The sequence below is a fragment of the Symphalangus syndactylus genome, chromosome 6, assembly GCF_028878055.3.
Source record: "Symphalangus syndactylus isolate Jambi chromosome 6, NHGRI_mSymSyn1-v2.1_pri, whole genome shotgun sequence".
NCBI lineage: Eukaryota > Metazoa > Chordata > Mammalia > Primates > Hylobatidae > Symphalangus > Symphalangus syndactylus.
In genome coordinates, this window is record NC_072428.2 from 120343479 (window position 1) to 120369424 (window position 25946).

The 25946-nt window shown below is 44.3% G+C and overlaps 2 protein-coding genes and 1 long non-coding RNA gene across 14 annotated transcripts in view; 1 reads left to right on the forward strand and 2 right to left on the reverse strand.

The window, feature by feature from the left end:
- Positions 1-282: 282 nt before the first annotated feature.
- LOC134736920 (uncharacterized) lies at positions 283-5783 on the reverse strand. The gene is made up of 2 exons (XR_010121411.1): positions 5178-5783; positions 283-3668 (listed from the first exon to the last, which is right to left on the reverse strand). It is a non-coding gene; the product is annotated as an uncharacterized lncRNA (long non-coding RNA).
- MEST (mesoderm specific transcript) lies at positions 5036-25272 on the forward strand. Of its 11 annotated transcripts, none has more exons than XM_055284032.2 (13): positions 5036-5186; positions 13897-14000; positions 14100-14254; positions 15882-15961; positions 16668-16745; positions 16871-17007; positions 17158-17216; positions 18876-18916; positions 19458-19528; positions 19785-19886; positions 21641-21717; positions 22924-22987; positions 23926-25272. In XM_055284032.2, the coding sequence occupies exons 2-13, from the start codon at positions 13903-13905 to the stop codon at positions 24041-24043; spliced, it is 1080 nt and encodes a 359-aa protein (XP_055140007.1). In that variant the 5' UTR covers positions 5036-5186; positions 13897-13902; the 3' UTR covers positions 24044-25272. The 11 variants fall into 11 exon arrangements, with proteins under 11 accessions (XP_055140007.1, XP_055140011.1, XP_055140012.1 ...); XM_063641644.1 differs by lacking the exon at positions 5036-5186 and adding an exon at positions 5187-5309; XM_063641643.1 differs by lacking the exon at positions 5036-5186 and adding an exon at positions 5600-5618.
- COPG2 (COPI coat complex subunit gamma 2) overlaps positions 25218-25946 on the reverse strand; it is a 160516-nt gene continuing 159787 nt past the window's right edge. For both annotated transcript variants that reach the window (XM_055284013.2, XM_055284014.2), the window contains one exon: positions 25218-25785. In XM_055284013.2, the coding sequence (XP_055139988.1) occupies positions 25655-25785 (131 nt within the window). In that variant the 3' untranslated portion in view covers positions 25218-25654. The remainder of the gene's footprint in view (positions 25786-25946) is intronic.

Below are 25946 nucleotides of genomic sequence, written 5' to 3' on the forward strand. Positions count from 1 at the left end.
TTATTGATTAATAATATTCCATTGTACAGATATGTCACATTGTATTTTTATCCCTTCATCAGTTGATGGACATTTGGGATACTTGTGTGAACTCAGTGGATTTGCCTTAAAGTGCTTGAACAACTATGATAAGCAGAGTGTTGTAGGATGGAGATAGTGGAAATGGGGGTAGGTGGGTTACAGATGGGAAGGTACTCCATCTATGGTTTTAGAAATTCTGGGTTTTGTTCCTTTCTTTTTTCTTTTTTTTTTTGAGAAATGAACAGGCCAAAGAGAGGAGTAATTAATGGATCTGACTTTATTCATGGTTCAATCTCCCCACTTTAGTACCATATTCCATTCCCCACTGCTTAGACTACAGAGGAGAAAGTCTCTGAAATACCAGCCTAAATTCAGTGAAACCTTTTTAAATAAATAATTTCATTCAACTGAAGAATTTTCAGTAGATAAAATAGATAAAATACGGCCTCCAGGACTCTTGCACCAGTCTGACTTTTAGCTGCTGCCAAAAACAAAAGAATGTTTCACTTGGAAGTGTTCCTTGTTCTTCTTTTAAGGTAAATCTTTACTTTGCAGACTGTAGAGTTTTCAATATTGTCTTGATGTTAACTGGGGAAACCACTGATCCTATGTTGTGGACATGGGTCAGGACAGTTCTCTGGTAGACCTTGGGTCGGGGACATTCGGGTTTGATTTCCATAGTACCTTTGGTGCTGACAGCTCCTGCTTCCTACACAGCTGGTGCCAGCACTGTGAAGAGTCAGAACTTAACTTGCAGGGACAGGAGAATGAGACTGTGGGTGTGCTATGGGCAGAGTTAGACTCCCATAGAGCACAACAGCCCATGTGATCAAGCTCTGCCCAGCAGCCCATGTGATCAACCACAGGCTGCAATTTTTCATGGTGGAGAAAGAAGGGATGAGGGAGCCTGTGCATTCGTTTAACTGCAGTGGCCAAGAAGGGATTCAGAAAAGAGGCTTTATACCTGGGTTTCACAATTTATCCTTGCTGTCACTGGCTAGTTCGAACTCTCCTTGCTCCTTATCTAGACTATAGCAATCACTTCCCACTCAGTGCCTCTTCTTCCAGAATCCTTATTTTCCTCTATTCCTTCTTCTCATGGATGTGAAATGATGGCAGTTCCTAGTCTACCCTCCCTTAAGTTATGAAGTAATGTTTGCTTACAGTGTTGAAACGGAAAGGAAAGACTAAAGCATCCCTTCAGCTGCCCGCACCACCATGATTTCTTTCCTCATTTGCCTCTGAGGGCCAGGAGGAACTGAGGGAAGCAGAGAGTGTAAGATAAATAGGAATACACTGAGGAATAAATAGGAACTGTATGATAACCTCTCCTAAAGGCATGCCAACTTAAGTAAAAAAACAACAACAACCAATAAACAAATCTTCCTGCAGATTAAATTTGTTCCTGTGCTGCCACTGTGCCCCACCTAGATCTTTCCAGCATTTCTAATACATATACATCTATATCAATGTTATAAATGTAACTATAGATGTTTAGATACATGGTACATATATGTTAGACAACTAGGATTACAATATACATACTATTTTGAACTTTGCTTTTTCATGTAACATTGGGAAGCTTTACACGTTAGACAACCTCATAACTAGCACCCTGTAGATGGACATTTAGGTTGTTTCCAGTTTGAATTTTTTTTCCAAATAATACAGCATTGTTTGTTCTTAGACATATGCCAGGGAGTATACATAAAGTATAAATGTGAAACAGTGGAATAGCTGGGTCAAGTTTGATAGCTATTGCCAAAATGCCTTCCCAAAAAGTTGTATCTATTTAATTCTACCAACAGTGTTCCTCTGTTTAATTTTAAACTTTTTTTCTCTGTATATGTTTTATTAGTTATTCACATCAGAATAGCTGCCCTCTTTTCACCAGTCCGAGTGAACTACCCACAGAAAGTTTCTTTACTCTGTTTGTTGAAGAACCGGAGGAACATAAATATGTTTTGCCTACATAAAGTTAATGGCCTGTAGTAAAGAATGTAGACTTTTAAGCAGCCTTCCTTGTCATTTGGCTTAGGAAACACTGAGTTAGTGTGCTAGACACCTGGCATGGGTTTGGAGGAAAAAGGTGGGCTTTCTCGGGCAGTGCCCGCCAAGTTGGGCCACAGCTCCACCGCCTACCCCTTCCCTCTTGCTCAACGTACACATCACCAAGTCTGTGCTCCACTGTTTCTCCTCTGCCAGAAAGGGACAGAAGCCTGGGGGAAGGGAATGTGTCTTCCCCTCCTGGAGTCTGGACATCCTAGTTGGACTTCTAGGTGAGGCCAGAACTTCCTTTGAGTACTGGGCCACATCTTCATAAGCTTCAGAGACCTCCTCCCCCTGTTCCCCATTCTCACATCATCTTGGTGAAAGCCTTGCTCTTCCGCCCAGGGGCCCCCTTCCCCTCAACCACCAGAGGCAAATGAGTGCTTGAAACTGTGGAAACTTTAAACATTGTGGATTCTAAGAAGTAAAGCCTTTAGTAATACAAGATTTGCCAACAAATAAAGTGTTTCTGAAAAAGGTTGCGTTGCTCTAGTTCTAGCAACGTGCTCACTCTGCAGTTGTGGGATCTCTGGGTCCCATCTTGTTTTCCTGCCACTCTCCCTATTCCCTGGCAGACCCTGTCCCCTTGGAACGCCCACAGAATTTTGATCATAGCTGAATTACATCATTTATCACATTACTTGTTGTCAGCTTATGCGTTTATCTTTACCACTGGATTGCAAGCTACTTGAAGTTCTTAGTAAGAACAGCAGCAGCAATAATACAGTGCTTCCTGTGTGCCAGGCACTCCACCAAGTGCTTTACACGTATTAACTCATTTAGACCTCACACGTCCCTCAAAATATCTTGGTATCTTCATCTCTCACAACTCATTAAACATTCTATGGTTGTCTTTCAGTTTAGATCTCTTTTCTTCAAAAGGAGTTTTTAAGAAAAATCTATTACTGGTTTGTAATATATCAATCTCTAAGCAAAAATACTCATAACATTCATATAATAAGAACGGATTATATGGGATAAAAGCAGGATCATTTTCTCATTTAGCCTGACATGAAGAGTATTTATTTGGCTTTCTATACCATTAGTTTAAATTAGAACACTCTATTTCCATCCACTAGAGTAGAATAGCTATGTGTTTTCCCTTTAAAAGATAAATTAACTCTGTAAGCATTAATACTTTAAAAAGTGGCTAGTGGTTTTTCAAATATTTTAGTTCTACCAAACTGATGAATAGACAAACATGAGCAGATAGATCTGGATTTAAATCTTGATTCCACAATTTACCAGCTCTGCGACCATGGGCAAGCTCCTTAATCTTTCAAAGCCTGTTTTCTCATTAGTAAAATTAGGATAATAATAGTTCTTCGTAGGGTAATCATCAGAAGTTAAAAATGTACACATGAGAAGTTAAGCACAGCGTCTGGCACAAAGCGATTGACAAATGTTTGCTGTTATTCATTCTTATCATCATTATTATAAAATGTTGGGTTGAGCTGGGCATGATGGTGCGTGCCTGTAATACCAGCTATTCGAGAGGCTGAAGCAGGAGGATTTCTTGAGCTCAGGAATTTGAGGCTGCAGCAAGCTATGATCGTGCCACTGCACTCCAGCCTGGGAGACAGGGTGAGATCTCTTGTCTATAAAAAGAAAATTAAAATGTTGGGTTGGCAAAAGGGACATAGAAATGAGTAAGATGCTGTCCTTGTTCTCAAGAAGCTCAGCTCTGTGGTAGGAGAGACAATACAGGTATGCAAACATCATCACAAAACAATGTGATAAGGCAACTGAGGGACAGAGACAGCACAGAGGAGGGAGGGATCATTTCCATAGGAAAGTTTCATGGAAGGCTTGCAAGAGGATGTGAAAATTACATTGATTTTTAAAGAACGAAGAGGAATTTTTTAGGTAGCCCAAGTGGGACAGGACATAGCTGGTCCTGGAGAACATGTGTAAAGGCACGGAGAAAGGAAACCGCAAGGTGTTTTGGGAGGAACTATAATTAGTAATGTTTGGTCAGATCATGAGGTTTTGATCGGGGTGAGTAAGATGGGGGTGGTAAGATAGAAGCTTCTAGAGGAAGTCAAGGCAAGGACCAGATTTTGAAGTGTTTTGCATGCGGAGCTAAAGAGCTTGAATTTAGCACTAGCAATAGGGTGTCAGTAAAGAGTTTTAGAAGAGAGATGTGATCAGATTTGCATTTTAGAAAAATCACTTTGGCAGATTTGTGAATGATGGACCAGAAAGGTGTGATGGTGGAGACTTGGAAGCCAATTAGGAGGCAGTAGTCCAGGTGAGAAATAATGCCCCGAACAAGGGCAAATGGCATTAGGAATGGAAGGGAGCAAGATGAATTCAAGAGACCCTTGGGAGGTAAGAGGAAAAGGATGGGGAGGAGGGTACTTGCTGGGATCTGTATCCAAGGGTACCCGACCCCTTGGCCTCATTCCACTGTTCCACAGGGGTTGCTAACAGTGTGTGGGAGACAGGGGTGGATGGAAGTGCATTAACCAAGACACAGACTAGACAAGGAAGCATCAGTTATTAGGACAGGGGTCAGTTTGTAGTGTGGGAAAGAGGAGGTAGAGAAAGGGTAGTGAATTTCACCTAGCCCTTGTTGAGTATGAGATGTCTGTGTTCGCCATGTGAACAGCAGAAAGCAGGCAAATATAAGGATCTAGAGCATGGGGTAGAGAGAGGGCTGGCGATGGAGACCATCTTTAGGGTAATTGCGAAATTAGGGGAATGGCTGAAATACAGAAGGCTCGCCAAAGATCTCTACGTAGTAAATAACTATCAAAATGTCACTTCTTTGGCCTTCACTTTTATTATGTAGAAGTACTCAGACCAGGCCGAATACAATTTTATTCTCTTTATCCAATGCCGTAGGCTATTGTCGAAGCCACGGCCTGCCATTTCATACCCTTTGCAATAGGTGGCGCTGACGCCTGGCAGGGAGAAGGCGGCAGCACATGCTGGGCTCGGGGGCAATGGGCTTGTGCGCGGACCTGGCGACGCTCTAGCCCCGAGCCGCGTATTCATGGCCGGGTCCTCCCTGGGAACAGGGTGAAGGCCGAGAACTTCTGGCCTCAGGAAGCGCATGCGCAACTGGTTCTCCCAAACATGGAGTCCTGTAGCCCAGGTCTTACCTGAATCAGGTAAGAGGCGGGCGGGGAAGGAGTGGAGCCTCCCCGTGCACCCTCGCAGCCCGCTCCAGGAGTGGGACTAGCTCTCCTTGGGGTTGTGGCTCTCTGCGTGGGCCACACCAGTCCTGGGGGCAGGTAAGTGCGCGTGGCCCAGGAGGCGTGAGGCTGTGCTGGCTAGGGGAGGGCTCCCGGGGCGCGTGGGTCCCCGCACGAGGTGCGCCGCCGCCGGTCCAGAAGAGGGCCACGTGGGCGAGAGCCTCGGTCGTCGTCTCCCAGCACCTCGGGGTCGTAGAGAACAAAAAGTCACACAACCCTCGCCGAGGCTTGACCCCCGCAACAGAGTTTAGTCATTCCGTTAGCTGGCTCCACCCGCCCTCCTGGGGGTGGGGACTCGATTTCTTGGGAGGCTGCGACTTCCTACTTGTGGGACAGCCAGCCTTGGAGGTAGGAAAGGTCGCAGGCACACGGGTGTGACCCAGTGGTAGAGGGCGCGGCTGTTCGGGGTCGGAGCTGCAGGTGCCGGTCCAGGCGCTGGGGTCACCAGGGCGGAGAGCGGCAGTGGTGGCGCGGCTGGGGGCCTGGTTCAGGGAGGGGGACAGCTGAAGAAGGTGTGAGGTGAGGAGAGCAATCGAGGAAAACGGAAGCACCTGCTCCCGGTTGACTCATTCTGGCTGGGGGCATAATCTAATGTGGGAAAGTAGTAACAGAAAAAAAAAAAAAAAGCGAGAAAGAGCGACTGTGCTTGTGCTGAAGCCCTTTCCTCCTCCTAGCTCCCAGGCAGCCAGGAAATTGCCTGTCTGAAAGAAAGTAGCCGTTTTCCTTAGGGGACTGCGGTGAGCGACAAATGAGATGATATATGTGAAAGGGTAAAGAGCTATAAAAATGCAAGATTCTATTATTTAATTAGAATCCTTCAGCCTATTTATCTGTTTGAGTGGATAAAATGTCCTCTAGGTGGGGGATAGTGGGGCAGGAGTACCTGGTGAAGAAGTACCAGCTGTGGGATAATGGGATGTGTGGAGTAATGCAGAGGGTGTGTGAAGATAGTTTAGGGGTGCCCACTAATACTGTCACCTGGAGAAACAACCATCTGTCATTTAGGGTCATCTTATTTGGGTAAGAGATTATTCAGTTCCACTGCTTCCCTCGTCTACCACTCATCTTTTGAGCTTTTTACAGCCAAACACTTTTACTCAAAAATGGGCCTGAAGAGGACCACACCAGTCGCTTCAGGGATATATTGGTTAATTTGTTTTTGTTTTGTTTTGTTTTTGAGATGAAGTCTCGCACTGTCGCCCAGGCTGGAGTACAGTGGCGCCATCTCATCTCACTGCAACCTCCGCCTCCGGGGCTCAAGCTATTCTCCTGCCTCAGCCTCCCGAGTAACTGGGACTACAGGCACACACCACTACACATGGCTAATTTTTGTATTTTTGGTAGAGATGGGGTTTCACCATGTTGGCCAGGCTGGTCTTGAACTCCTGACCTGAAGTGATCTGCCTGCTTCAGCCTCTCAAAGTGCTGGGATTACAGGTGTGAGCCACTGCGCCCAGCCACATTGGTTAATTTGGTTGAGAGCGAGGTCGATGTGATTTTATTGATGATAATGTCTTCAATTTGCCTTGCCCTCAGTACAAAGCAGCATGTTGTACCAAGGGTTCTGGGCTGAGGGACATAACTAGGGAAGACTGAGTTGTGGATTTGTCTCCTCAGTAGAGGATCACCCTGGCCAAGTTCCAGTTCATCTTGGAGCCTTGTTTTACATCAGATGGGAAAAGACCTTGCAGGTCATTCATTCAGTCTTATATGCAGAGCTTGCATACCTGCCACAGGGTTACCCAGCCCCCAGTGGACAGAGAATTTGTCCCATACCAAAATGGCTGAGCCACCCAATCCCTCTAGACAGCCCCTACTGTTGGAAAATTCTTTATGTTGAATCGACATCTGTTTCTCTACAATTTGCACTCATTGGAGCCATACAGAATAAAATGTCTAATGCTGCTTCCACAAATATTTGAGGACTGCTAACACATTTCCTTCTTCTACTTACTCCACAAGGCTTCTTTTCTTCAAACTAAACATGCCCAGCTATTTCAAACAGGGAGGCAGTGTGGAGTAGTGGAAAGAAGGCCAGCTTTGGAGCCAGGCACATCTGCGTTCGGTTCCCAGCCCCTTCACATCCTAACACTTAGCGTTCCGAGCTGCCATATCTTTCTCTGAAATCTGTGAGTGAAAATACTCGTCTAACCAGGCTACTGTGAGGATCAGGGAGATGCTGGGTGAAGATCCATGCTCATGGTAGGAGCTTAAAATACGAGAGCTGTTACACCTTCAGTTTGCAATTCATTTAGTTGATCTTCTCTGAACACATTCCTATTTGTCTCTGTGTTTCAATATCTGCTCTGTAGAACAGAATAAAATGCTTTCTGTGAGTTCTAACCAGCAGAATAGAATAGGATTAGCTTATTTTTGGTACTTCCCCTCAGTCTACAGTCACAGTAGCCTTTTTTAGGTCCTGTCTTACTGATTCAGTAAGTTTCTCAACCAAAACCCCTTCGTTAACATGTGCTCCTGTTCAGCCAAGTTTCTCTCATTATGAAGTGTTTCAGTTGATTTGAATCTACAACGAAGGCTCTTGAAAGCGGCAGTCCCGGTTGTCTTGTTGTTCCATAAATATCCTGCACTTGTCATATTATGGGTCTCAAACTGGGGTTAGAAAAATATGGTTCTTGAATCTGTGGTACCATCTCTGCTGATCCCATACCACTGTTGTGAATCAGTGAGATAATAAATGCAGAGCTTTCTACATGAATTTTTGCACAAATCTGAGGTCTTATCATGAGGCGGAACTGTGTTAGACTTGGAATGTGACAAGAATGTGTGATAAGCCACTGGCTGAAGGAATACTACTGCATGAGATATCCTGCACAGTCCAGGACAGCATCTGTCCAGAGGAACTGAAAGGGTGCAACTTCCAGCAAGCCAGAGCCGACTTTGAATTTATGTGTGGCTGTGTGTTTTCTCAGGGCTCCGAGTGTTTTATACCTTGGGTCAAATTCTCCCCCTGCGGAGGAAGCTCCTTTCTGGAAGTAAATCAGGCACATTTAGAAGATTCGTTAACTCTTTGGCTCCTGGGGCATTATGGCCAGCATTTTCTCTCTTAGACTTCCCACAGCGAATTCCTGGTTGGGCCAAGCTGATATCTTTGAGCTGACTTCTGTACTTAGGGTTCTTCCAAACAGGAATATGCTTTCTCTGCCTAAGATCTGGGTTCCATGCCCATCTCAACCTCGATCTCTCCTTCAAGGAAGTTTTTCCTAACTACTGGGCCAGACATCAATAATGTCTGAAGGGAGGAGTTCTCCCGAGTGCCAGACTTGGAATTCCTGTTGTCTTCAGGAGCTCTCCCTGGCGCTCCCCGCCTCCCCCAGGGCCTTTAAACCATTTCTCCTCCAGTCTGCCCGCTTGATCCGTGTGGGTAGACATGTTCCATGGCCTTCAGAATAAGATCCTTTGTGGGGCACTCAGTCCATAAACAGAAAATTGCCTTCATCTTGGATGCTGGTGTTTCTGGCCTGGTGAGAATGAAAGTGTGGAATTGTTTGTAGGACTCAAAGTTTCCATTAACAATAAATATGAAAAATATATAACGCAAAGGCTTTTGTTATTGTTATTATTAAAATAGGAAAGCCTTTACCTTTTTGGAAGAACTGATTTAGATTTCGCAGAGTAATTCAGTCTTTAAAAGGTAGTGGTAGTTAAAATAGGTAATCTTTGACTTGTAAAGAGACTAATTTAAATTTTGTTAAGTAACCAATTAAGGCCATAAAGAGTTTAAATCCATCTGTGGCTTCTCATTTTCTCTAGAACAAATTCCTAATTCCCTGCGATGAAATTCTCTTGCTAGCCTAATTTTTTGCCGGCTCAAAGGACTTCCCGTTTTCCCCAAACACGCGGCCCTGAGCCTCCGGTGCTTTGCGAAAGCCGTCCCCTCCGGCTGGAATGTTCTTTGTCTCTCTGGTAAATGTCTATTCATCATTCAAGACCACCCTTCCCCCCCTTAATTACTTCCTCCCCTGTGCGCCCTCAAATTCTTGTACTTATTCAAGCAGTATTTATTAGGGGCCAGCTTCGTGGCCGGCACCGGGGCGGGCTCTGGGGATACAAAAGGTGAATAATACTTGGGCTCGGCCTCTGAGGGCTTTACACGTTAGGGAGGAGTGAGTCAACTGCCGCAAACGTCGCTAGGAAATTAAAAGGAAAATTTTAAAAAGTGGCAGTTCTTGTCTGTCTTCCCCTCCAGTTGGCCTGTGTCTTGCTCTCGGGCTGGGGCTATTTCTCATTTATTTCGCACCCCCGGTTCTTAGCGCCCTGTAGGTGCTAAATCAGCATTTGTTTCATGAGTGCTTTTACTGGGGGCAACCAGACCCCTGCGGAAGTGTACCTGTGTTGTGCCACAGGTTCCGATGATAGGCTCATAGGCGGTAGTTTCCTCAGTGTCCGTGGGTCGCCCCCAGTCCCGGGTTGGATGCCCCGCGGGCCAGCGCCGAACCTTTCGGGGTGCAGAGTTGCAGAGCCGCGGAGGGCCTGGGCCGTGCGCGACCGAAGGGAGGCCTGCAGCGCCCCCTCTGGATGCAGCGGGCACCGACCGGCCGCCCCGCTCACCCGCTCGCACCCCGCGTTTGTTCACCAGTATTTCAGTTTACGGTCAGAAAATGAACACTAGACACTTCGTGATACTCTACACTTTTCAAAGGCGTAAGGGATGCCTTTTAAAGGATTATGGATTAGAAAAATTCCTCCCTTTTTCTTGTGCCTCTGGGCCCTTGCATTGTGATTCTATCTTAGGTAAATAAAGGGGGCTTTGCTCTCCTAATTGTACCCACTGTTCTGTGCAGCGCGGACCGGCGCATGCAGAGAGCAGGGCTGCGAGGGCGCTGCTGTGGCCAGGCGTCTGGCATGCTGACCACGTCGCGCTGCTGTAAAGGAAACCTGCCCCGCGCGGCGGCGGTGGCTGGAGTGGGAGAAACCGGACTTTGTGCAACTTTGGCCATAGTGGCCATCCCGTGAATCTGTTTAGTAGCTTGGTGGTGGGTCCAACAGAGCTTGTTGCTCCCTAGCCGCTTGCTCGTGCCCTTGGTGGTTACCGGTAGTTAAGCTTAGGGCGCATAGGGCCCTCGTGGCTCGCCACCTCTCAGTACCCACGCTTCGAACGAGGGATGGGAGCAGGTGCCACGGCCGGCACCCCAGAGCCCTGCTGCCCCTTAGGTTGAGCGGCCATCCTCCTGTGGGGCTTGTGGGCAGCCTGTGGGGTTTGTGGGCGGCCTGTGGGGTTTGTGGGTGGTCTAAGGAAAAGAGTTGGGGCACTCAGGGGTCTGCTGTTTTTGCCCAGGGCCTTAACTCATCAGGGGAGGGTTTCTGCAGCAGAATCTCGGGCTCAGGGTTGGCAGTTAACGAGGGAGCAGCGGGGTCTTGGGGAGGGGGCTCGACACCCCTGAAGGTGCCCCCTAAAGGAGCCACTGTTAGAGGGGCACCCCATCTCTGTGGCCATGGCGGTGGTAGAGCGGCTGGGAGGGGCTCTGCGGCGAGCAGGGGAGCAGGCGGTAGGGGTTCTGCGGCGATGGGCGGGCTAGGGGCGGGGCGCGGGTGGGCTCTAAAAGTCGGTGCCCACTCGCTCCGCGCTGCCGCGGCAACCAGCACACCCCGGCACCTCCTCTGCGGCAGCTGCGCCTCGCAAGCGCAGTGCCGCAGCGCACGCCGGAGTGGCTGTAGCTGCCCGGCGCGGCGCCGGCCAGCCCTGCACGGCTGCGGGCTCGGCGGTGCCCGGTGCTTTGCAACGCTGCGGCGGGCGGCATGGGATAACGCGGCCATGGTGCGCCGAGATCGCCTCCGCAGGTGGGTGTGCGGCGGGAACGAGGGGGTGTGGTTGGCCGCCCTGGGACTAGGGCGCGGGCGAGCGGAGGACTGTGTGCCCGTGTCCGAGCTGGGGCTGCCTCTGGGCGAAAACTCTACCGACAGGCGGCACGCATTCCGCGCCTGCTCTGCCTGCTTGAGGAGAGGGTGTCACTCCTGCCCGCAATGGAATGTTCAGAACGCGGGACCTCCTTGGGTTAGGATTTCTAGACCCCGTAATCGCCTTGGTAAGATTTAGGATTTCTGGACCCCAGCGTCATCTTGATATGACTTAGGATCCATAATGACCCTGGTCTCACCCTGATGCGAATTGGGATTTTTAGATCCTGGCATCACCCTGGCGCGATTTAGGATTTTTATACTCAGTCATTGCTGCAGCATGATTTAGGATTTCTAAACCCCAGCATCGCCCTGGTTTGATTTAGGATATTTAGACTCCGGCTTCCTTCTGGTGCGATTCAGGATTTTTAGACTCCGCCGTTGCCGTGGCGCGATTTAGGATTTATAGATCCCAGCAAAGCCCTGGTGCGATGTAGGATTTTTAGACCCCGCCATTGCCGTGGTGCGACTTAAAGGATAGACCCCAGCATCGCCCTGGTGCGATTTAGAATTTTTAGAACCCCGGTATCTCCGTGGCACACCTTAGGATTTCAAGAACGGGATAATCGCAGTGCCCAGATCGCCGCGGTACAGCTTAGGATTTCAAGACCCAGCTATCACGGTGGCGGGAGTCACCGCAGAGTGACTAGAACTCGCAGTGCCCATCAGCCGCCTTAAGTATTTTTCAGATTTCAGTAACAAGCACGAGTGAGAACGGCGATGTGACCAAACTGTCATGTTGCGCAGGGATTGTTCACCTTGGTTTCGCGGGTTTTCAAAGTGGTTCGTCTCGCGGCGACGCCATCAGGTGGGCGGCAGGTTGGGTGGTATTATTACGGGAGTGTGTTTTTCTGTTTACAAGATGAAGAAATCAAGGCTCAGAAATTTCTGGAAAGTTTGTTACTGGAGTTTGCTTATTGTCTCCGCTCATGGCTCATCAAATAGTTGGGATTTTGGCCAAAAAATGTTTGCCTAACCCATTTTGCCTACTGACTGCTAGGTTGCTTCACTTCTAAAAATCCTAAAAGGTCATGGGGGCATTTTTACTGAGGTAGTAAGACAAAAAACGGCCCCCTGAGAGGTTGCCTCTTTGCTTTCTTGGAGTAAGAGGAGGAGGGTGTGGAGGGGGGTGTCCAGGAGTGGAGTATGTTGGTCGATCGCCTCGTTTTTTAACCCCCACTTTCCCTAAGCACCGGCGGGGAAGCCTCCCCATTTGCCGCTCTGGCCGCCCCTCCCGGGGCTCTCTGCTGAGTCACTGCCGAGATTCACTGCTGGAACCCCGTGGATGAATGCGATGAGAAGCATTGGGGGAAGGGAGTAATGAAATCCGCACATGAAAATGTATGCATTGAAGTACAGGACAGATAGGGCTGGGCAAATGATCATCAAAACCTAATGCTTTTTGTCATCTGACCTTTCAAGAAGATATTGGGATATAGCCTGCTATTGTTGTGGGGTGAAAACTGTGATATAACCATCATGTTCTGGCACTTTTTTGAACCATTTCTAGTATTACCTTGAGAAGTAGGACCAAATGGTTCTATCCGTCTTACGGACAGGTACTTTGGAGAAAAAAGGAAATGACTGCCCTAATAATGCCTAAAAAATAGCCTGGGGAGCTGACATTCTTTAAGAAACATGGTTATTTTACCACTGTAAAACCACAGGTTTGTTTTTAGAGTTTAGCAAAAAGTATCGGGGATTTTGGGGGAAAAAGTATCTTGTAAGTTGAGGAAATTAGCGAACGGGTAGGTAGATTACAGGCAATAGGGAAGAACGTGTGTACAGACAAAGCCATTTCCCCCAGGGCTTTAGCAATTAATTTATTTTAGCTCTATGACAACTCTAATTTTAGTTTTGGAGGGTATTATTTCCATTCTGGCTGTTTTGAGAGAACTTCCATTCTACTGACAATTCTTGATCTGTTGACCATCAGAAGTCATAGACTTGAAACAGAACTGTTTATAATTCCTGTTTGGCACTCCTTGTCAATGTGGATAAACGGACTTGTGCCTTTGAAGTCCTGGGCATGGGAGGGTTGGGTGTACCAACCAGTGCTCTTTTTCCAAAGACAAAATCAATTCTCACACGCTGGGTATGAGTTATGCCTTATCTGGGGGCGGGGGAGCGTCTTAGGAAATTAAATGGAAACTTAAAGAGTGTGCTAAGAAAAGCAGAAATATAATCTACCGCCTTGACCTCTCAAGAGATTAGATATTCGGGGTCATGACAAAGCTGCTTATGTTGGAATACACAGCGCAGCTATCTTACTTTCACAGACTGTTTACCCTGAGCAGTTTCTCAGCCCAAATCCAGAAAGGAGTACTAAATGGGGCTTCATTTAGGCAGGAGGGCTGAAAATCAGGAGTAGCCCTCTGCTTGAGGACATGTGATAAGTTACTACACACACACACTCTTAAAAACATGAGATATAGCACATATATATTTTTTGAACATTTTACTGGTGGGGGCTAGTGGGTAGATGGTAGAGCTTTTGGAGTAAATAAGAAAGAAGTTATTTTTTTCCTGGGAAGCCTTGATAAAAGTCAACGAAAGAGTGTCCAGCATTTAAGTAATCTCCCTTTTATTTATATAAAGTCCTCTTCAGCAGGTATTGGCAAGACCACAAGGGTAGGGGCTAAGGGGTTAAAGTCGGGGAGCAGAGGCAGAAGATTATATGTTGAAATAATGTATTTTTTTTTTCCTTAAGATTGGAATGATGAACAAATATGGCGAGTGCTATGGCAGACAGAGGTTCGATTATAGTCTCGGTCAGCTTTGTGCCTATGTGAAGGGCAATGTAATCATTGCATGGTAACAGCAGTCTCCCACCCCATCTTACCAGGTTTTGCTTTGTAGATGAGTGGACAATGTTACCTGACTGCTTACAGTGGGTCTCTGCTTTTCCTACAGGATGAGGGAGTGGTGGGTCCAGGTGGGGCTGCTGGCCGTGCCCCTGCTTGCTGCGTACCTGCACATCCCACCCCCTCAGCTCTCCCCTGCCCTTCACTCATGGAAGTCTTCAGGCAAGTTTTTCACTTACAAGGGACTGCGTATCTTCTACCAAGGTAAGAAGTGGACTATTGGAACACCTGCGTGTATCGGTCACATAAGTCCCAGCTGAGGTATTTATTTTGTGTCTATTGGTCTCTTGTGGCTCCTTAATGATGGAGGAGAGTATCTCTCTCTCTTTTTCTGTGGAGTGTGCTTGCAGAGAAGCGTAGAAAACTGCTGGGAGAATGGGGATTGGGACTGAGATTCCAACCTGCAGACCTTACCTTTTAGTATAAGTTTTCTTTGTAGCTTGATATGTATTCCAATATTAGTTTTTTTTTTTGAGCAACCTGTCAGGTAATATATAAAATATTAATAGATATAACCAGCATTGGTTCTCTCCTTACCATCCCTGATTTCATTTTATCTTTTTCTGTAGATTATTTGTAGTGTAACTGTGATTTGTCTTAATATCATTATATAAATTAATTTGCTAGTGATATTTATTATTATGACTACTTATCAAGTAATTACCATATACCAGGCACTGAGTTATGTTTTCAGCCTTCATTGTTTAATCTTTACAACAGCATTTGGAGATAGGTGCCATTAACCTCATTTTATAGGTGAAGAAACTGAGAAACAGATTGGAAATGATTTATTTTGAGCGGGGGTCAAGAGCAATAACGAAAAATGTTTGTCATAAACCGTTTTTCATTATTGCTCCTGACCTCCTCTCATTTGCTATATTCAATTAAGTAAGTATACAATTTTTATTATGTTGGCTTGGGTTACTTCCAGTTTTACTGTTTTAAAAAACTAATGTTGAAGGAAAAGCTTCATGTCCGTCCAGTTTATTTTTTCCTTACATTTTCAAACTATACTACTTGTATAAATGGAATGATTTTATTTGCACAGATTCTCAAGAATAAAACTCTTAGGCTAAAGTATATACAAGTTTTAACTGCTTCTAAATTATTTTTGAAAACCTTATTACCAAGTTTTCATGTCACTGGCAGTATATGAATGTACTAGTTTTAATCCAATACTATTAGCAAGGTTAATATTGTCTAAATGTTTACCTAATTTAGATGATGCTGAATGCTTCCGTATTGTCATATGCATTAAAAAAGTTCATGTTTATGTTGATTAAGCCCTTTTTATAGTTGACAGGATTTTGTAATAGTTTTATTATGTTTTTGATATTAGACTGGGTCTCCTGCTGAATAAAAGGTGCTGAGCAAACAGCATAAGCTAAAGGTGTTCCCTGGGAATAGTTGCTATATCTTAGAGAATTTCTGTGAGGCCATTCATGATAAAGTACAAAGCATTTGTAGTTTATGTGTTGTGATCATATGCTTTTAACTGTGAAAATTTACTTTTCACTGTGAAAAAATTTGCATATTACAGAACAAAAGGAGAAATGGGGAGATGCTTTTTAAAAATACCTAGGCGAAAGTAAAGGTGCCTTCAAGTATTTTCACATAGCATGATTTTTACAATGTTTTAATATACAGATTAAAAGAAAAGGCCTGTTCTCACCTAACGCAGTAAGCTTACATTTTAAAAATAATTGTGTCATTTTAATGCCAATTTGGTCACAGTTTCTTGTCCTTTGCATCAGATTACTTAGATTTTAACATCTTCGAGGTTATTTTTATAGGGATTTGGCATAATTGATTGTACTTTCCTTCTTCCTAGACTCTGTGGGTGTGGTTGGAAGTCCAGAGATAGTTGTGCTTTTACACGGTTTTCCAACATCCAGCTACGATTGGTACAAGGTAATGAAGTCAGACTTCTATGTCCTACTGTGTATTAAAAAACCTCGGCCAGGCGCGGTGGCTCAAATCCTAGCACTTTGGGAGGCTGAGGTGGGAGGATGACCTGAGGTCAGGAGTTTGAGACCAGCCAGGCCAACATGGCGAAACCCCATCTCCACTAAAAATAGAAAAATTAGCCAGGCATGGTGGCATAAGCCTGTAATCCCAGCTACTCGGGAGACTGAGGCAGGAGAATCATTTGAACTCGGGAGGCAGAGGTTGCAGTGAGCCGAGATCACACCACTGCACTTCGGCCTGGGTGACAGAGCGAGAGTCTGTCTCAAAAAAAAAAAAAATTTTTTTTTAATAAAAATTAAAGTAACCTCAAGGATTTTGTTGTCAGCACTAGAAGGCTCTTGCACATTTGAATTGCTTTTAAAAAAAATATTAAATGTTGAACTGTTCCTTATTTACTGAAGGGAATAATAAACTCCTTGGCATTCTGGAAGGGATCACTGCCAAGTTACCCTCCCTCAACAGGGATTAATTACCAGGAATAAAGCATTTTCCAAGAGGATCATCTGTGGGACCTGTGGTGGTTTCATGGGGTTTTCTCTTTATGGAAGTCTGTTAAGCCAAGATAGGGCTGAAGCGCCTGTGCTACTGTAGGTCTGGTGAAAGGGAGGGGCAGGAGCAGAAAGCCCAAATCATCCTTTCTTTCTTGTAGATTTGGGAAGGTCTGACCTTGAGGTTTCATCGGGTGATTGCCCTTGATTTCTTAGGTTTTGGCTTCAGTGACAAACCGGTAAGCGGCACCTATCTGGGGTTGGTGATGGGGTGTGAGGGCGGACGCAGACTGTGAGGGTCAGGCTGGCAGAGAGAGCTGTCCTCATGACTTCATCCTGTGTATGTGGGCTTTCCTTTCCTCAGAGACCACATCACTATTCCATATTTGAGCAGGCCAGCATCGTGGAAGCGCTTTTGCGGCATCTGGGGCTCCAGAACCGCAGGATCAACCTTCTTTCTCATGACTATGGAGATATTGTTGCTCAGGAGCTTCTCTACAGGTCAGTGGAGCTTCAGACTTCAGCTTATGATGCTAGGAGAGTGCATTGTTTCTGGACTGTTTGTATCCTTTTTCTCTCTTGGGAGTTGTCTTCAGCGGTGCACTGGTTTAAGTCTGCTCAGCTACATGTGTTTCCTCATCTCCCTTCTAGGTACAAGCAGAATCGATCTGGTCGGCTTACCATAAAGAGTCTCTGTCTGTCAAATGGAGGTAATTGCCTTGGCGGTAGGTAGAAAGTGGGTGTAGTCTAGAAGGGCCATCTTTAGATACAGCGGCACCTAAATGGTAATCTGATAATATTTCAAGTAGACAATTAAACTATGGGATCTCTGCCTCTTCTGTGCCATCAACTCCTTTGGTGGTCTGACAAGATTTATGGACCCTTTCTCAGAATGTTTTTAAATAAAGAAACAAACAGCATTACAAAGGATGGTGACTTTACTTACATAGTCAATAAAAAGCTGCAATATAGTCATATGTGCTTTTTCAGTGCATTAGATAGCAAGTTCTAGTGGAAGACCTAGTAACAGCTATATCAGAAGGAGTGAGGAGTGTAAAGACTGTTTGCCATATCTGAAACAACTGCAATAGGTTATGAGAGTATAAGATTGAAGATACAGAAAAAAGCCACAAGTGTTTCTACTACTACTAGGATGTTAGTGTAGAAAATCCTTACTTAATGTCATCAATGGGTTCTTGGAAACTGTGATTTTAAATGAAATGTTATTCTCATCAATGTTTTAAAGAAAGGATGTTATTCAAGGACCTGCTGTACCTCATTCTGCTTAAAGCCGAAGTTTCCAAGAACCCATCCTGATGTTAAGTGAGGACTTAACTGTATGAGATTCCCCAGCTCCTAACTGATGGCAGTGCCAAGTTTCAGTTAGAAAATACTGAACCCCTGATTAGACTTTCTGGGCAGCCAGCTTGCAAGTTCATGAATACCCAAATGTCTCCTGAATGCCCTAAGAGCAGACTGGGAGCCACTTATGCTCATGGCTTTCTTCCACTGACTCTGAAGAGAAAGGGAAAAGGAAAAACTCTAGGTTTTTTAAAGGACCTATACTTATTTAAAAACTTCTTGTTTTATTCTTGCAGCCCAAATCATTAACCCTCGTGTTCTGAGTGATAGGGGGAAATGCTAAGGGGCGTCAGAGCCTGGTTATCAGCATTTTGGATGACCATATATTTTCTCCCCGTGTCACTATCTTTTTTTTTTTTTTTTTTTGAGACAGAGTCTCGCTCTGTCGCCCAGGCTGGAGTGCAGTGGCGCGATCTTGGCTCACTGCAAGCTCCGCCTCCCGGGTTCACGCCATTCTCCTGCCTCAGCCTCTCCGAGTAGCTGGGACTATAGGCGCCCGCCACCACGCCCGGCTAATTTTTTGTATTTTTAGTAGAGACGGGGTTTCACCGTGGTCTCGATCTCCTGACCTTGTGATCCGCCCGCCTCGGCCTCCCAGAGTGCTGGGATTACAAGCGTGAGCCACCGCGCCCGGCCTACCCGTGTCACTATCTTTAAGATGGGAAAAGTAATTCCAGTGGGATTTATTGTGACCAGTTAAACACAGTATTCCTGGAGAAGTAATTAGATGACAGTTTTAAATTGTTATTTGTAATTCTGTTTTGGTGGTAAAGGCTGCAGAGGTGATGGTGAATAGGGTGGGTAGTTTCTGATAATAGGCTTGCCTTTGACCTAAATGTAGGTAGGCTGGGCGAGGTGGCTTGTGCCTGTAATCCCAGCACTTTGGGAGGCTGAGGTGAGAGGATTGCTTGAGCTCGAGACCAGCTGGGCAACCCAGTGAGATCCTGTCTCTATAAAAAACAAAATTAAAGCTGTAGGTAAATGACTAAGATAAGTCTCTTCTACAGGTATCTTTCCTGAGACTCACCGTCCACTCCTTCTCCAAAAGGTTGGTACTTCACTGATAGACCTTTAGTTTTAGGATTTGTACTGACATAAATAATGCTGGGACCTTTTAAGGGCCATAGCTCCTGTAATCAGCAGTAGTTAAATCCTCTTCCTTGTGAATTTATATTAATGAAGTTACTTTTTCCCTTCTTAGGCAACTAAAGCAGAGGCAGTGGCCCCTACATAAACCCAAAACCAATCCTAAGAATAAGAGATCAACAAATATTTGGAGAAATAACAGCTATGGAAAGATCTGTGTCACAAGCTTGATGTTTGAACAAATTAGGATCCTACTCTAAACTTGAGTATCAGAGTTAAAGTTTTAGGGATTTAGTGAATTGTAGAAAAGTAATCTTAGATGGAATTAGAAATAGATTTTTCTTCCTTGAGAGAATGCAGGTAGGCAAAACAAAATGCCAAGTACCAAACCATTCAGTAGCAGGAGATTTGGATAAAGATTCAGTTCCTAGTATAAAACCTTTTGCCCCAGTGAGGATCTTCCTCTGGGTTCTTGAGCTTTACTTCCACTTATTCCCCTGCAGCTACTCAAAGATGGAGGTGTGCTGTCACCCATCCTCACACGACTGATGAACTTCTTCGTATTCTCTCGAGGGTAAGTGTCACTGTCAAAGATTGTGGCCTAGAACAATGTCGTGAAAAGTTGGTGCCATTACAATTCTGGGCCAAATCCTAAGGCTTGATATTTTAAAGCAAAGGTGTTGGCCGCTTGCCAGGGAAGTAGAAGGAATTCATAAATCACTTATGGGTCAGACTGCATGGCCCAGACTGCATGGCCTCTGAGGTTCCAGCCATATTGAACATTCTGAGTTCTCCTCACACTTATCTTCCTGCATTTTGGACTCTTTCAGTCTCACCCCAGTCTTTGGGCCGTATACTCGGCCCTCTGAGAGTGAGCTGTGGGACATGTGGGCAGGGATCCGCAACAATGACGGGAACTTAGTCATTGACAGGTAAGAAATTACCCTTTGCTGTGGTTTCCAGAGAAGCGTTTTTGTGGAGAGTGGAGATTGCTTGCTCTGTTCCTTGCTGGCTTATTCCCTATCACAGGAAGGCTGATAATGACCTATGGGGCAAACCAAAAAGTCACGGTCTGTATGAAGAAAGAAATAGAAAATAGAGTGAAACTGGACTCTTTGTTAGTATTAAATGCTTCAAAGTATTGAATCATGGTTGTGAAAGTAGCCTAGTGCCTCCCTCAAGGTACAAGGCTCTTCCTTTTGCCTATCTTTCTGCAGCAACGGGGAGTGAGAGGGCAGACTTCTCTTTCTCTGTCTTGTACAAAGAATTCCCATGCCTTGGTTCAAATGAGAATGTAGACACTTTCACAGGGGACCCAGAGGTGGTGATAGCTGTAACTACTTGGGATAAGGCTCTGTCTTCTAGCCACCTGGCTCAGTGTAGCTTCAAGTGTTTTTACTGATGGCTTTGCTGGGAATTGTGTTAGAGGGAGCCAATCCTGCCACCCTCTCCTAACCCCCAACAGGATCCCTGAACATTTCATTTTAGTATTACAAAACTGAAGAACAATTAAGACTGTCTTTTAAAATTATATTTTCCTTTCCAAAAAGTAAATACTATTTCTAAGATGAGATATTTGAGGTTTACAAAAATAACTGTCCTGGAGTTGCCAGGCAGAATGAGTAGAATACATGAGTTTGAGTTCTAAACTGTGGCAGTGGTGTCTTACGCTGGAGAAAGAGGAATTCTCTCCATTTTATCTGTGGTCAGATGAAGCTTTGTGCTCATCAACATCTACACTTAGAATTTTGATGTAGATGTTGGCTGGGCGCAGTGGCTCACGCCTGTAATTCGGGCACTTTGGGAGGCCAAGGTGGGCGGATCATATGAGGTCTGGAATTCGAGACCAGCCTGGCCAACATGATGAAAGCCCGTGTCTACTAAAAATACAAAAATTAGCCAGGTGTGGTGGCACATGTCTGTAATTCCAGCTACTCAGGAGGCTGAGGCACAAGAATTGCTTGAGCCCAGGAAGCAGAGGTTGCAGTGAACTGAGATCATGCCACTGCACTTCAGCCTGGGCACAGACTCCGTCTCAAAAAAAAAAAAAAAAAAAAGAAGTAGATGTCAACACAGAAGATCATGTGTTACAATCCTCTTATTTTAAAAATGAGGAGGCTAGCCAGGTCCTTTGGCACATGCCTGTACTCCCAGCTACTTGGGAGGCTGAGGTGGGAGGATCTCTTGAGGTCAGGATTTATAGCTGTAGTGAGCTATGATTGCACCTGTGAATAGCCACTGCACTCCAGCCTAGGTATCATAGGGAGACCCTGTCTTAAACAAACCAACAAATGAGGAAACCGAGTTGAAAGATCTGTGTTATATATTTGAGTCAGAGAGGTAGGTAGTGGTGGAGCCTAAATTGGAACCTTAGACCTGGGCTTTTTAGTTACATAAAATCCAAACCAACTATCAGCCTTCCTAGATCTCATTCCCTGCTTAATAAATACACGAAACCACTAATTCTTATATTGATAGTAGGCATAATCACTACTAGAGCTACATGCTGGTTAACTCTAGAGGTTAACAGAAATGGATAAATTAAGTGGGACATTTCCAGGAATGCTTAACTGCTTCTGGATTAAGAAATTGTATCTTGTGTTCCTTGTGGCTCTTGTCATGCCCTTGAATCCCTGTAACAGTAAAGGTTTCTTGTTCTGCGCATGCTGACTTACCTGTCCTACAGTCTCTTACAGTACATCAATCAGAGGAAGAAGTTCAGAAGGCGCTGGGTGGGAGCTCTTGCCTCTGTAACTATCCCCAGTGAGTATTTTTATATCATTGATAGGAAACTGAAGGACTGTAGGGTTAAAATAATCGCAACTCCTTTATACAATTAGGGTTACCAGATTTAGCAAATAAAAATGTAAGATACCCAGTTAAATTTGAATTTTAGATAAACAACAAATGCTTTTTTAGTATTTAAGTATATGTTGTACAATATTTGGGATCTACTTACACCAAAAAAAATAATTTTTCATCTGAAATTCAAATTTATCTGGGTATCCTTTATTTTACTGGCAACTGTACTCATGACATCTGGAACAGTGATGTGTGTGTGTAGAGTGAAGTATATAAAAAGCTGAGATATTACTGTAAAGGTAGTTAGTATTACTGATTTCTGTGGTGTGCATTGTCAGTAACTGCCACATTACATGCTGAATTTCTCGGACAGAAGGCTGTTTGGATTACTAATCAAGAGGCTATAGGTGGTTTGTGCCTATTTGTCATTTCATTGTTACAGATTTAAAAAAAAATTACAGTGTTTCACACATAGTGATTAGTGCTCAGGAAATTATTGGTTGATTTCAAATGTCAAGGGTCTGTTATAACTGAAGAGAGACTTAAAGAATGATAGTATCCTGGACTTAGAGAATGTTGAAAGTTGGGCATATTCCATTTGGTCCAGGGTGCAGGAGAGCTGGATGAGGGACCAAATGGTTGTCTATAGGAGGAGATGTGTCCAATGAATGAACTGGTGCGTGCCTAGCAGTTCTTTAGAGGTTACCTAATAAAACAAGCTAGGTTTTCTATCACACAAAAAATTATTTATAGAAAATATTTTCTTGGGCTGGGTGAGGAGGCTCACGTCTATAATCCTAGCTCTTTGGGAGGCTGAGGCGGGAGGACTGCTTGAGCCCAGGAGTTTGGCACCACTCTGGGCAACATAGTGAGAAAAATTTTTCTCTACAGATAAATTTAAAAGTTAGCCAAGTGTGGTGTTGCACACCTGTATGTAGTCTCAGCTACTGAGGACACTGAGGTGGGAGGATCGCTTGGGCCAACGAGTTTGAGGTTATAGTGAGCTATGACTGCACCACTGCACTCCAGCCTGAGCAACAGAGAGAGACCTTGCCTATTATAATAAAAAAAGGAAGGAGAAAACATTTCTTTTTGGAGAGGAGTTAATTTTAGGGTGGGAGTAGAACAGATGTGAGAGCTGTTAAGTATTTCATTCCTTTTTTCTAGTTCATTTTATCTATGGGCCATTGGATCCTGTAAATCCCTATCCAGAGTTTTTGGAGCTGTACAGGTGAGTCTCCCCGAGAGAGGTCTATGTTTTATTAGTATCTCATCCTGACAGTGGTAAACAGAATTGCCTGTTGAGGGCTATTGGCTCTAGCCATTGTCTCTAACCTCACTGGCTGTTCATCCAGGAAACAATAAAAAGATTGAGTTGAGGAATCTTATTCTAACATAATTGTAGTATCAAGACATTCAGTTATACATTCTCTTGATTTATACATAGTCTGTTTTCACTGTCATGACTGCTGCATATTCCTTGGTGTACAAAAAGCTCTCATGTGAATCAAAGGTTGAAAGTGGATATATCCTACAAAGTGTTTGTTTCAGTCTGATTGTAAAGCCAATTCATTGATTTAGGCTGAGCAGATGGCAAGGAGAGATTGAGAAGAGCTCACTGTGGAAAAGTGCCTTCTCATTGGTTGCTATTCTCTCTAGGTACTTACTTGGAAGGTATCAGAATATGAAATCTTGATTATGTCACATAAGAATGTTCCATACCTTCCTGTGGCCTACTGGATACAAGCTAGTAGTAAACAGCTTGCATATAATTTTAAATAAAATACCCCCTCTCATCTCCTCCTGGGATTAAGGGAAGATCCTTGGTTATCTCTGCCTGGGCAGTGAGTTGCTATGTGATCCACTTGTTTGATGCTTCATCCTTCTCTAAGGAGCTGAAAGTCATCTTGCTTTGACAATTGTTGCAAAAGTGTTATATTTTCAAGTTGTTGTTTGTTGGATTATGAACATTTAAAAACTAGTTTGTATAAATGGAATTGGCAGGTTTATCTGCCTAAGATACAATTTCAGAGTAGAAGGTGAATAAGCTCTTTGGTGGCTCCTTCCAGTGTGGTGTGTCCACAGGGTCATTTACGGGGGCTTCCCACTGGCTTAACATCCCTCCCCCTCCAGCCTCAAGTTCACCTGCGTGCTGTTCTCTTCCACTAGGAAAACGCTGCCGCGGTCCACAGTGTCGATTCTGGATGACCACATTAGCCACTATCCACAGCTAGAGGATCCCATGGGCTTCTTGAATGCATATATGGGCTTCATCAACTCCTTCTGAGCTGGAAAGAGTAGCTTCCCTGTATTACCTCCCCTACTCCCTTATCTGTTGTGTATTCCACTTAGGAAGAAATGCCCAAAACAGGTCCTGGCCATCAAACATTATTCTCTCACAAAGTCCACTTAAATTGGTGAACAGTGTATAGGAAGAAGCTAGCAGGAGCTCTGACTAAGGTTGACATAATAGTCCACCTCCCATTACTTTGACATCTGATCAAATGTATAGACTTGGCTTGGTTTTTGTGCTATTAGGAAATTCTGATGAGCATTACTATTCACTGATGCAGAAAGACGTTCTTTTGCATAAAAGACTTTTTTAACACTTTGGACTTCTCTGAAATATTTAGAAGTGCTAATTTCTGGCCCACCCCCAGCAGGAATTCTATAGTAAGGAGGAGAAGAAGGGGGTCTCCTTCCCTCTCCTTGAATGACGTTATGGGCACATGCCTTTTAAAAGTTCTTTAAGCAACACAGAGCTGAGTCCTCTTTGTCATACCTTTGGATTTAGTTTCATCAGCTGTTTTTAGTTATAAACATTTTGTTAAAATAGATATTGGTTTAAATGATATAGTATTTTAGGTATGATTTAAGACTATGATTTACCTATACATTATATATATTTTATAAAGATACTAAACCAGCATACCCTTACTCTGCCAGAGTAGTGAAGCTAATTAAACATATTTGATTTCTGAATAAATTGAACTAAATCCAAACTATTTCCTAAAATCACAGGACATTAAGGACCAATAGCATCTGTGCCAGAGATGTACTGTTATTAGCTGGGAAGACCAATTCTAACAGCAAATAACAGTCTGAGACTCCTCATACCTCAGTGGTTAGAAGCATGTCTCTCTTGAGCTACTGTAGAGGGGAAGGGATTGTTGTGTAGTCCCAGTCACCATGCTGAATGTACACTGATTCCTTTATGATGACTGCTTAACTCCCCATTGCCTGTCCCAGAGAGGCTTTCCAGTGTAGCTCAGTAATTCCTGTACTTTACAGACAGGAAAGTTCCAGAAACTTTAAGAAGAACAAACTCTGAAAGACCTATGAGCAAATGGTGCTGAATACTTTTTTTTTTAAGCCACATTTCATTGTCTCAGTCAAAGCAGGATTATTAAGTGATTATTTAAAATTCATTTTTTTAAATTAGCAACTTCAAGTATAACAACTTTGAAACTGGAATAAGTGTTTATTTTCTATTAATAAAAATGAATTGTGACAAAAGTGGACTCTGGCTTCCCCTCCCCCCCACCCCCACCCCCACCCCTCTGGGATAAAAATTTTCCAGCATTGCCAGGAGCTTTCAGGTACACATTAAAGAATAAAATGAAGTTAAGCAGCTGGAGTATAGGATAGTATTTGATTTTCAAGATCACCCGAAGCTGCACTATCGTCCCAAACCTGACCAAGTAGAATAAAAAGAAAAAAAAAAAACCCATGCGCAAAGATAGACATTTGCTTGATCTGCTGGCTCAGGGCCAAATGTTTAATTTGCTTCTCCAAAGTCATTCATCTTCAAAAGTGTGATTCTGGGAAACTGATGACACTAGCCTAAAAGCCCACTGACCATGAAGTGTGCATCAGTTTCCTCTTGTCCAGTAAGCCTTTATCCAACAGAAGCTAAGATAACATCTACAGGTGTTCTCTCTTTGCTTCTGACAGTCACCTGCATGGTCACTCCATCGGCTAAGGCCAGCCTGGACCTCACCAATAAATCATAGCCACCTCTGAATATACCTGAGAGAAAAAAGTGAGGAAAACCATATTAAGAACCCAAAACAAGCACTGGATAATGAAATGTATCATGCTGTCCCTGCATCTCCTTTCTATTAGTTTAGCTTTTCCAGAGACTTGTGGAAATTGAATCCTACGCATAAATTCCAAATATATACATTTTT

What these genes read in the sequence shown, in the direction of transcription:
- MEST (XM_063641642.1), top strand. Translation starts at nt 11,923, where the DNA reads ATGTTGCGCAGGGATTGTTCACCTTGGTTTCGCGGGTTTTCAAAGTGG. An exon ending in CCAGCTACGATTGGTACAAG is followed by an intron (nt 15,962 to 16,667) that starts GTAATGAAGTCA and finishes TCTTTCTTGTAG; the next exon opens with ATTTGGGAAGGTCTGACCTT. An exon ending in TTCTTCGTATTCTCTCGAGG is followed by an intron (nt 19,529 to 19,784) that starts GTAAGTGTCACT and finishes GGACTCTTTCAG; the next exon opens with TCTCACCCCAGTCTTTGGGC.